We start from the raw sequence: 12,098 nt of genomic DNA, 5'->3' as shown, positions 1-12,098 counted from the left end.
TGCTGCATTCAAGGCTTTTTCACTCAGTCGCCTCCTGATGAGACAATGTTTAGAAGTATTTTCATCTCCCAGGAGTAGTGTTTCTGAATGGAGCAGGGGAAGCCTTGGGACAGGAGGAAGGAAGACTATTCAAGAACAAGTTACCCTTTGGGTCATTCAAACCACAAATATGCATCAATTCAGTTGGAATGGGTGCTTAGTTCAGCGTGGGTAAGGTTGGCACAAAGCTCTTTACATCATGTTCTGGAGGACATGTTTATTTGTGGTTTGTTTCTGAACAGGTGCAGCTTTTTGGCCTGTATCTAGACTAAAATTTGACAATTTAAGGACATGGTACTTACAAATGTGGTGAATGGAACTTACTTTTAGAAGTCAGTGCAGCACAAGAAAGTTGTTTAGCTATCTCAGGTGATTTAATGTTCAAGGGCATCTCAAACTGCAAGCAAACTGATTAAACAGAGGTTGGAAAGACTGTAGCTTAAGCAGAAGTTTCAGAGTCAATCAGATAATTGTCTCTGTATCAAGAGCAAATCTTGAATCGTAGTAGAAATGCATAGTCACTCTGGCAATAAATCTCAGGACACAAGCACAAGATGTTCCATGTCCAATTGATTTGATAAATTTTATCTTGTATGAGTACATATTTCACCCCAGTGCTTTCTATCAGAAGCATAAATATGGACCGAGAAAGTTGGTACACTGATCACAGTAACATAGGAGCGGCTGTGGATACTGTTGCTCAGAACTGAGGAGCTTTATTTCTCAGGCTAACTGGCCTTTTTTCAAAGTCTAGCTCTTCACTGGGAGTCCTGGGATGCACACTTGACTTTGTCTATGACCAGGATATCTTAATTGGACGTTGTATGAAAGCTGTGTTAAAAAAAATATTTTTTTGGCAGAATTGTAGCTTGTATTGACACCATGTATCTTAGAGTTACAGATAGATTTCCATTGTGGCCACTGAAGCAAACCTCTTTACAAAAGAACTGTTCCACTTGGTGCACAAATCCTTCTCGCCTCTATATTATTTAGTTTACCTGATTAGAATTGTATCCAGGTAGCTAGGACTATGCAGGCTTTTATACTCATCCTGCTCCCAAAAATTTATTTCTATTGCTACTATTTCCGTTTTTATCTTTATTCAACAAGAAGTAAGTATTTTTTCTCTACCGTACACCTGATCATTATCTGTCTGAACAGGAAGCATCTAGCTATTTCTCAGAATTAGCTTCTGAAAGCTGAGAAGGTCCTGCTAAAATCTAACTCCAGTTCTTCAAATGTTGGGTTAGCTGAGAAACAATGAAACTACTGCAGCTACCTCCCTCTAGCTCAGGGTGATGTTGTGATACAAGTGTGGCCAGTTAGGCCTTATTCTGCAAATATTTTTTTTTTTGTGCGACTTTCACTTTCTTTTGTGTGTTCACTCCCCTCTACCTTTGTTTTAAGAGGAGGGAGCACCAAAAGCTGTAGGCAATATTTGTGCAGGAAGTCTTTCATGATGGGTATCTGTTTGTATACAGATATCTTGGGCTTGGACCAACACTGAGCAAGGTGAGAGGGAAGGGAAAAACAAGGATAGTGCTTGGACTTTGAATAGGAAATTGTAACAGGCTGCCATGTTGCAAGGGGTGAAGGAGTGAGATGCCAAACAACACCCCCCACACACACAGGCCCACCCTCACCCCCCAATTCATCAGATGCTTTGTTAGTATTTGAGGAAGTGTCTCATTTGTTATAGCTGGTTAGTTTGCTTTAGAGAGGTTATGGTTTTGTGCATTGTGGTGGGGAGGGTGGTTTTAGATTGCTTAAGTTCTAGGTGTTACCACATGAGTCATGTAATGGTTTGGGTTATTGTGCCTGTTCGAAGCACACAGAAAGTTGCAACATGTGCTTGTTTGATTAGCATATGGGTATTAGTTTTTTCAGCAGTATAAGAGGGAATTTGGATTGAAGTTCAGGAGAGCTGAGTTTCCATGTGCTCAACTTTCTGGTATTATGGGTCCTGCAAACCAATTAGCTGTCGTTCAAGGAAAAACACTAGATGTTAAAAATCTTCCCTTTTGAATCTGATCTAGAGGAGGTTGCTTGTATTGGAGCAATAAGAAATGTTTCTGGTCAAGAACCCACTGCTTCTTCAGCAGGTGTGTTCCTCACTGAGGGCAGTGCAAGTGTAGCTTCTGGCTGTGAAGGTGCAGTCTTCCTAGGTGAACCAAGCTAATGGCTTTAGCTCTGCCTTGCTCAATCTGCTGACAGACCCTGTTCCTTGGAAAACTCTGAGTGGCAAGAGAAGCATCTTCTGCAGAGATAACTGCATGATCTCTCTTCTGCTGTTGAGGACTCTGAGCACTGAAGAATCAGCTCTCCTTCAGAGTGTCTTTCTGCCTCAATTTTTGAGCAGCAGCGGAGGGCTGACCTGGGCATCCAAAAGTGATCCCTAGCTGGAGCACGCTGAATCAAGGATGTCCCTCTTGTGGCAGCCTGAACACTAAAAAACAGGTCGAATGCCAAAGAAACTGCTTGCTCTTCTGGTGCTTAGGATGGACTAGGAGAGAAAGCTATTGCCTGCAGCCAGTACCAGGTTGCAAAGACAGTTACTGAGCTATGCGAGAGAAGCACACCCTGCATAATGGTCCCTTTTCCTTCCATTCCAGTGTCTACTTCTCCCAAGGCTATTAACCCCAAATATGAAGGCTGTCCATATTATTCGTGTCAGATAGAGGCTGATAATGTTAATCTCTTCCTCCTTTCCCCAATGCCTGCATTGCAAATGAAATTAGAAGGTTAGGGGTAGGAAGAGTGGTAGAAAAAGTAGGTCTAGAGAAAATGGTATTTTCAGGGTGTGAAGAGGAGGAAATAGCTGGAAAGGAATGTAGAGGGAGAAAAACGAATGTGGCAGAAGCTGGAAAGATTTAGTAAATCAAGTCAGTAACATCAACACGTACTTGCTGGCCACCGAATACTTAGCTGTGGAATGTGCAGGTCCTTCTTGTCTACTTGGTTTTGTAACAGTGTAAGGAAAAACTTTGGATCATCCCAGAAGGTGGTATCAGTAAAAGTGTAGAATGAATTCTGCAATGTGGATGAATTTATGCTATACATGTGAAGAAATATGTTGGCTTCTAGATCTGTAGAGCTTGATGTACACCGTTTAAATACAAAGACAGTCTCTAGTACTTAACTGGGTTTTTATTGATCAGCAACAAAAATTAATGAATGTGTAACAGATATAGTTACTTGTACTGTTTAATGAAGTTTCATCAATATTTCTTAACCTCTTATGTCTCTTATTTTACCAATTTTAGTGCTGATAAGATACTGCTCATAAGGTAGGTTCCAATTAAGTTTCAGTTGTATTCCTGAAAGGGTGCGCTTTTGTGGTATCCTGCACTGTTAAGCAAGCTGCAGTGGCAGCTTGCACAGGCATTTAAGAAAAAGCTTGAATTGGCAAAGTATGTGCAAAATTGTCAGGGTAATTGTGTTTAAATTCAATAGTACTTGTTTTGCTATAAATGCAGGAGTGGAATAGAATTTATTTTTCGGTAAAGATAAAAGCAGAATTTTAGGAGGAAAAAAAAAATACTGACAACCAGAAATTAAAACAGTGGTGTTTACTAGGGATAGAGGAGAGGAGGGAGAAGTACATCAGCAGAGGAGGGAAATACTATGCTCTTTTGCCAGATTTCATCTTTGACACCAGTCTGTGGCTAGTGAGTACTTGTTCAAATAGCTGGGAAGGTGGAGGAGTGTTTACCTCCTATTTGGTGCAAGGCAGATGGATGTGGGGGTGTGGGGAGTGTTTGTGTATGTACCCACGTGTGGGCGAAATGGAAAAATGTGGCCTCTGCTTATTTCCTCTTCCTACTTCCATTTAGGTAATACATGCATATAAATGTTTTAATCATAACATTGATGAAATCTCAAACTGCTCATTTTTTAAAAAAAAAAAAAAAAAGAGAAAAGGGAAAAAGAACAATATATACCTGCTGAATCACTCTGCTGCAGGAAGATATGAAAACAAAAAAATTGTTCAGACTGTGGTGGTTCTATGAAAAGTGGTTTACACATTTTTCCGTAACACACACGTTTAAAAGTCAGTGTTAAATACCCCTTAAACTGACGTGAAGGATTTGATTTTGCTGTAGTCGCTCTATATGTGTAATCAATTATGAGCATAACTACATGGGTTTGGAGTCAAGTTGCATGTGGGCATTTATAGCAGTTGGGTATTTCCTACTAGTTCTTTCGGTATTTATGCTTTTCTTTTGCATGAGAGCCTGGCAGGATTCATAAGGCTAACACAAGTAGGGAATGCCGGCTCCTCACTATTGCAAAGGAAGAACAGCGTTGAACCCTGTTAGCAGAATCTCTTCTGCAGGGGTGGCAGAACTCCACCGCGTTTCTGAGGCCCCATCCATGGCAGCCGTTCACACCAGCTCCCTCTGGCACGACTAGGCAAAGTCCGGTGTGTGCCCGGCGGGGAGGCCGGGGGTGAAGCCAGGGAGGGCGGCAAGGTGTTTGCCTGGAACTTGTGCAGTAGGGCCCGTGTTGGCAAGAGGGAGGCTGATGGCAGCTGGGACAAGTACGGGAGTACTGGAGGGGAAGAAAAGGGAGTCTCTGGCACTTAGGCCAGGGCTGGTGGGAGATACAAATGTTTAAATTGGCATCTTGCCCTAGTGTTAGCCAAAAGGTGCAGAACTTTGTTAAACTGCTCAGCGGGAGTTCAGAGCCAAGTGTTATTCAGTCTGGAGAGCACACGGTAAGCCAGACGTGTACAATAGAGAATGATGGGAAAGCAGCTCACAGGAATATTTTCTTTTATAAATCATATTTTTATTGGACAGCTTTTTAATTTTTGTCATCAAAGCTTGACTAAATGCTTCCCTCTCAAGAGTGTTGAGAGAGGGAGGCTGGGGTTTAATTCACTGAAGGTATCTTAGTGCCATTTTGTTTTGGTCTGATAAAGTGGCTTCATGGAAAAAAATACTTTTATTAAGTATACTCTGTGTAGATGATACATAGATTATTAATGGCACTTCTTTCTGGGAAGAGAGTAGATCTGCTCATCGGAGTTTTGGCAACGTGCTTGTGCCAAGAGGCAGTCTAGGGGGGTAGTGTCTGGGAGCCTCAGGCAAAGATTAATATCTCTGTAGCAGGACAATGCTGTCTGGAGAGTTTTTGCCTCCTAGTGTTAGATATTAAAGTATCTTTTTATTAAAAAACAAAACAAAACAAAAACAAACAAACAAACAAACCCCCAAAAAAACAACAACCTCAAGGAAGTATTTATCCCTAGCACCCTCTTCTGGGCAAGTCCTTAGTGTCAGGATTTTGGAACAACAGATAAGAATTCTTAAGATCTTTTTTATTGTTTTAAATTGCTTTGTCTCTTAGGTACCTTTAATGTTCTTAGAAGCTTACAGCTTCTGATAGAACAACAGAAGCAATTTCTTAATGTGATGCCTAACAATAATGTTACCATGTGTAAAATACATTTTTTTTTTTGTTTCCCTCATTGTGGTTTATTATTTTGTTTTGAATATTTTTCTTTATAACAGTTCACCTCGTGTTAGGTGTTCTTCACACCCTCACAAAGATGCCACACACGTGGCATTATACAGTATTTTTAGCATAACCAATTAATGTAGCAGAGCCTGAAATAAGCACTGTTTTAGAAACCCAAGCACCTGCAAGACAGTTCACTGTCATTCTAAGTGAAACAAGATAGACCTAATTTCATTTCACTTTTTGCTGCTGTGATAGCTTTTTAGTTGTCTGCTTGTCACGTTCTGTGTGTTTAGAATGCCATGGTGATGAGTATTGGAGCCACTGGAGAGAATAGTATAGAGCTGGTGGTTTTTCAGTCATACCTGGGAACCGTAGTCACCATAAACAGCTCCTTTTGGTTAAGAAGGGGAAGCTTTTCCCATGAAATTGTGGAAATTTGAACACATGGGCTTTACTTCGCCAGGTGTGCACCTTTCTGATCTGCCCTGGAGGTATAACGTACCATCTGTATCAAGAATCCACCTTCTCCAATGCTTAGCTCTTGGGGTCGGCAGCACAGCGCGTGTGTCTGCTGTGGCTGCGTGGTTCAGAGCTCAGGTTTCCGAGGTCAGATCAGAGCAGCCTGTGTGGTGGGGTATGGATCTGCTGGGAGAGTGTAAACTCCAAAGGGATACTGGCTGTTGACTATGGCTACCCCCTTTCTCCATATGGATGTCTTCCTACGGGACTTCATTTTGAGCTACGGCTGTGTTGTTCAGGCAAGAAACTGAATCATAACGATATTTTAATTTGAGGTCTTCCATCGGGACTCCAGTCAGCTAGCGTGTGACTGATCTTCACCTTGACAGGGCTTTCTGCAGGACAAGAAGTATCTTCCGTAGCTGTCCTTAATGTTCTGAATAAAGAACATTTTGCTTGTGGAAGTCTGCTTTTTAACCGTTTAACTTTGTGGTCTTTCTTCAGAGGATGTGCTGAGCAAAGATGCTGGGGAGTGTGCAATATGCCTGGAAGAGCTGCAGCAAGGAGATACTATAGCACGGCTGCCTTGCCTCTGCATATATCATAAAGGGCAAGTATTCCTCAGGATGCACATAAAGTCCTAGAAGGTTGTATTTGTTGGGTAGCCCCTCTAAGGGGTGCTTAAAGGGGTTCTAAAACTTAGTTGCTTTTTACATTTAAAAGCCAAACAAACAACAAAGAAACAACAGCAGCAGCCCTGAAGATGTCTTTAAAATGACGTCTTGCTGCATCTCCACTGATGTATTTGAAGTCAGCTTTCCCTACTATGGTCTTAGAATCATAGAATCATAGAACAGTTTCGGTTGAAAGAGACCTTCAAGATTATCGAGTCCAACCTTTGTCCTAGCTTTATCAACAACTTCTCCAGCTTGCATGAAAAGCCCCCAGGAAAAAGAAGGCAAAATCACCTGTATGGGGAAGGAGTGCGTATCATGGCTTGAGAGCTTAGGTTGTGTTGATTAATTTTTGTCAAATGCTAATAGACTTGGGGGAGAGAGGGGAGAACGCTTTTTAAACCTGTTTCATATTTGGTTTCATAAGTTTAACTACAGGAAGTAAAATGTCAATGAATGGTATAAGCAAGATGATAGTGTTAGTGAAGTAACCTGTGTATGAAAGCTGGATAGTAACTTGTAAAATGTTTCCTCAGAAAATTTTAACACTTAAGAAATTTAGTTTTTCAACAGTGTTTAATATCCAAATATTACTGTAGTCTGGGGTTATTAAATTTTCCAGTGATGTGGGTATATACAGATACTTCTTTGTATAACACAAAATCCTACTAGTCATTGAAATTATGAGAAACCAATTTATATTCATATCTTACTGCTAAATGTTACTGAGGTATTCATGTCAATTGTTTTCATTTTTGTCTTGCATCCAACAGCTGCATAGATGAATGGTTTGAAGTGAATAGATCTTGCCCTGAGCATCCATCAGATTAAGACAAGATTCATGTTTTTAGGTAATATTTATTTTTAGACATGTACACTTCAACAATAAATATCTTGATTATCTGAAAGAACTGCTATTTTTTTTAAATCATGAATTTGCTACTGCATCTCAGAACTGCGGTATTAATCAGTAAGTATTGACGTATCATGCAATATGTAAAAGGTTTCTGCATCCTTACGTGACATGATCTGAAACGATGTATTCCAGTTTTGGTACTGGAAAGTAGCAAGTCAGTGCCAATAAAGCTTTAGCATTAACTTTTAAAGAGTATTTTTTCCATGGAAATAAAACAAAATTAAAATAATACAGTTATGTGATTTTTGGATTGTTCCATGAGTACTGGCATTTATTTCCAATGGAAAGCTTTTGGAATCATATGAAGAAGTTGAAACTAGGTATTTTCAAAACCATTTTCATGTTGAGGCATTCCAGAACGTTTAAAATATATAAATAAATAAAAAATGTTAACATGTTTCTACCCATCCCATCTCAGAGGTTCACATTTTTCCAGCTTATGTTTTGCGTTAATGATTGCAGATCTGCAATCAGTGTCAAGGGTTTAAAGGATAGGTTTATTATTTTAGTTGACTAGTTTGAAAACTTTATCTTGCATTAAGCTGCTGCCCTGAATCATTGCAAAACACACCAACAATCATCATAATTCTTAGAGAAATGGAAATATTTTAAATTCTGGCTAGTAGCTGAGAGTTTGGTTTTGTTGTTCTGATGGAAATTTAAAAACCCACCAAAAAAAACCCAAAACAACAAAAAAACCCGCAAAAAAATGAACTTCATAATTGGCATTTATTTATTCATTTGTTTCACCTTGCTTCATGAGTCTGCATTGCAAGTGACATTGCAGTGCTACAGCTGTTGCAGGGGCAGCAGCGAAAACCTGAAGGAAGGTATCCTGCTACAGGGATAATTGTTTTAACCTCAGGGCAGTGTCAGCTGAAATTAATAAACAAACATGTTTCCTATATTGCCCCCAACAACTGAATTGTGGAAGAGCCCGCATGCTGTTTATGAACACATTTGTCTCTGTACATGCTCATGGGTCTCTAGCCTTGTGTTGAATTCTGTTTGCTTTTTTTCACAGCAGAGATGGTGATAACTGGGGGCTTAGGGAAAATGGGAAGGAAAACATGGTGGTTGTTCTCATGCGGTTTTGAGTGTGTTATATACTGAAATAGCTGACCTGGTGGGACTTTGTCTTCTGCTTTTTCAACAGCTGCTTCCACTGATCAGAAAACATAGGAGACGTGAGGTTCCCTTGCTGAACACAGCGTGCCTGGCTTGAGACTCATAGTTCTTTGTGGCTGAAAAAGGCAAAGGTGGACAGTGACATGGAAAACGCATTGCAGACACCGGTTGCTTGCCAGTAGTGCTCGGTATACCAAACACTCATGCAAAGGACACACAGGGATTTTGAAAATGCTGCACATTCTGTAACAATCGACTCCCCACAGACATTACTGACACTATTTTCTATCAAAGGCCAAAGTTCCTGATTTCAGCCTAACTTGTGGTTCTGTGAAGAAGCAGGTTATTGGACATGTTTCCTGCTGCCTCAAGTGGAAGTGGAGACGTTCGATACATGCTATCTGAGACCCTTGCAGGAGGATGGCCCCGGTTTTGAGTGGGAACGTTTTCACCTTCTCCTTGGCTGAAGAAGAGTAAATGGCAAACTAAATATAATCTAACAGTGTGACCTTAATTTACTGAATTTACACCCTGTTTTATGTTCTTCACTTTTTTCAAGAACAGGAAACATAAACTTCTCTGCATAGGAATACTGTATTTCAATATTTTGTAACTAAACCTTTGTCACAATGCAGTCCAAAGAGTAAAACCAAGACAGGTAACTAATTTATATTGATCAAGCTATAGGGATTGTTGAAATCTGCACATTGTATTGCTATTTAAGTAACTAAAACTTCTCTTTTACTGCTTGTGAGTAAAAACCACAAAAAAAAAAAAATGCAGCAAAGCAAAATCTTACAGCTATGCAACTTTTTTTTAAATAGGAAAAAAAAAAGAAGAATTACCAATTTTAAGTGCTGCCAGTTAAGGTAATTTGTTTAACGGGTATTTTTTTAAAAATGTTTCAGGTAATTATTTTATTGTACTACTCTCATCTCCAGACTGCCTCCCGAGGTGTAAATGAATAACTTCAAATGTGGGCACAGCAAGAGGTTTTTATAGGCATGGGTGAGATAACATCGAGGTTGGATTTGTGTTTAATTTTTAAAACACGCTCAAGTTTTTGTTTCCTTGTTTGAATGGTTTTTTTGATGGCAGGATCTGTAGTGCTTTGCATCTAAATCCTTGGTCTCTTCATGTGGAGACCGGCATTTGACAGCGTGGGTTTTTTGTTTCATTTTGTTTTTTAAAATGTACCTGCATTTGTTTAATTTATTATTATTTTACTGTATTATATTGGTATAACCAGGGCTCCATGAAACACAGGATGTCTCTGGGGGCATACACCAAGTAAAACTGTGGATAAGTATTAGTTCCCATAAAGTATCACAGTTAAAAAAAAAAAAAAAAAAAAAAAGACAGTAAACTGGAACAGATATCAGGGCTTAGAAGCATGCTTTTTATATCAAGAATTAATCGTAGTAGTTTCTGAATTTCACAGCACAGGGAAGAGGTTATGAATATTTATTAGCAACAGCATTTTCAGTGCGTTTCAATAGTGAAATTGCACAACACTTTGAACATTTTTCTTGTACATAAATAATTCTGTTTTTCTTTTTTTGTTTAAGTACATATTTCTCTCTGTTGCTACTGTGATTCATATCAAAAAGGGCAAAGAACAGGAGCAACTGCTGCTATCCGGAGAACAAGTGCAGTGCATGTTATTAAACTCTCCTATCTTGCTTGCAGAGCAATTCTTGCCTGGATAACATTTTCTCCTGAATGTTGCTCTGTAAAATGCCTTTGTTATGCTGCAAATCTAAAGAAGTCCAAACTAGGTAATTGTAATTGTTGGTGCGGTTTCTACATTTTTGGGCTTGCGTCACTGGTTTCAGCTGAACCTGTAACTGTGGGGCCCTGTTGTAGTCTCTTTTTCAGTGGGAGCAGAATCATTTTGTCACATTTTCAATTCTGTAGTCACATCAAATGTACAGTCGTTCCCTGTACAGATACCTTTTTATCTGAGAATATTTGTGTTGCCTTGTGTTGTCATGGGGGGGAGGGAGGGGATGAGGAATTACAGCACCCGTCATACTCCAGTAGTGGTGTTGCCTGCAGGCCCGCTCTTCCGATGTTTTAAATTCCTGCTGTCTTCTGAAGGTGAAGCTTTTGCATTTGCATTGATTTAATGTTAACTGTTGGCTTTGTGCCTACAGAAACTCACCTGTAATAATGTAAAGGGGGTAGGTAAGTGTTTTGGTGTTCTATGCTCCGAGGTCATAGATAGCCTTTGGCTTGAGGGTTAAGTAGGTAAATGTTATAAACCTTAATCGGTTTACAACTTAAGCCCAGTTTTGGTAGTTCATATTTCTAGTTCATTTACTGTTTTTTCAAAAACCTTGATTTCCTGTATTCAGATGCAAGTAGCTGGTTTAAAGACCCAGCAGTTGTCACTGCTGTCCTGCACCTAGGAGCAGTGTTTGAAAAGCATGCCATCGCACTGATGTGTGGTTTTGCAGGCAAGAGACCATTGCTGCTTCCGTTGGCACAGTAGAGCAGCAATACCTTGAATTATTTGAGGAACTGATATGAGGTCAGCCTTAGATCCTAGTTTGGCTTTCTTGGTATCCATAAATCTCTTCTGAAAGGCTATAGGAGGTTTTCTTGTACCAAAACCTGTAATACAGACCAAGCCTAGAATGACCTTGGAAGCATGAGAGTGATGCTTGGGTTGAAAATGCCTGTAGAAATTCACCTATGTAAGCTTTCTATCACCAGCTGTGTTGGTCAGCTGGCGATGACCATGCTGTAGACATAGCTCTAGTCATAGGCAACACCTTCATTTTAAAAACGTCCTCACAGTGGTCCTGAATCATTGTGCTTCAGAAGGGAAAAATAAACACCAAACAAGCCCTGTGTCTCAATCAAGGAATACCACACTTGTCCACAAGAAGCAATAACTTAAATTACGGTGCAATGTGCTTCTTTGCCTGTAAATATGTTGAGATTGCCAATTGTGTGCTGTTTCTGAGTATTTTCTGTCATCTGGCCTATATCTTCCCTAAGTATGTAAAGGTGTGAAATAATTCCCATACTCAGGTCTGCCATAAACATGCTGCTTGCCAGAAGGGGAAGAGTAGACTCAACACTGTCTTGAAATGTGAGATTTTTCTGAACTTGTAACATACCCATGTATCTTGAGTAGCAGCTTGTGTTTTGAAGTTCATAGTGGAGGTGGCTGTGAGTTGGATTGCATCTAAGCATATCCCATATGACGCCAAGAGAGCCGTGCTACTGTCAGCACAGGGCATTGTCCTGTCTCTTCTAAATCAGTGTCTCTATAATAACACTTCCTTTTGAAGGAGGAGGCTGATTTTCTTTCAACGTGTGCATTCAGTGATGGGTTCAGTGGGATGTAAAAGCAAAAATACAAAGCACGCTGCAAATTTGTAGTATTTTATTTTGGGGAAGAATAA

General features: G+C 39.9%; 1 protein-coding gene across 1 annotated transcript in view; it reads left to right on the top strand.

Moving 5' to 3' along the window:
* ZNRF2 (zinc and ring finger 2) overlaps positions 1 to 7,469 on the top strand; it is a 52,300-nt gene extending 44,831 nt beyond the window's left edge. The window contains exons 3-4 of the mRNA XM_086468396.1: positions 6,469 to 6,574; positions 7,412 to 7,469. Of these exons, the coding sequence (XP_086324522.1) occupies positions 6,469 to 6,574; positions 7,412 to 7,469 (164 nt within the window). The remainder of the gene's footprint in view (positions 1 to 6,468; positions 6,575 to 7,411) is intronic.
* Positions 7,470 to 12,098: the final 4,629 nt, after the last annotated feature.

The sequence above is a fragment of the Leptosomus discolor genome, chromosome 7, assembly GCF_034619465.1.
Source record: "Leptosomus discolor isolate bLepDis1 chromosome 7, bLepDis1.hap2, whole genome shotgun sequence".
Lineage (NCBI taxonomy): Eukaryota > Metazoa > Chordata > Aves > Leptosomiformes > Leptosomidae > Leptosomus > Leptosomus discolor.
The sequence above is the reverse complement of the archived record's forward strand: the minus strand, read 5'-3'. Positions and strand labels throughout refer to the sequence as shown.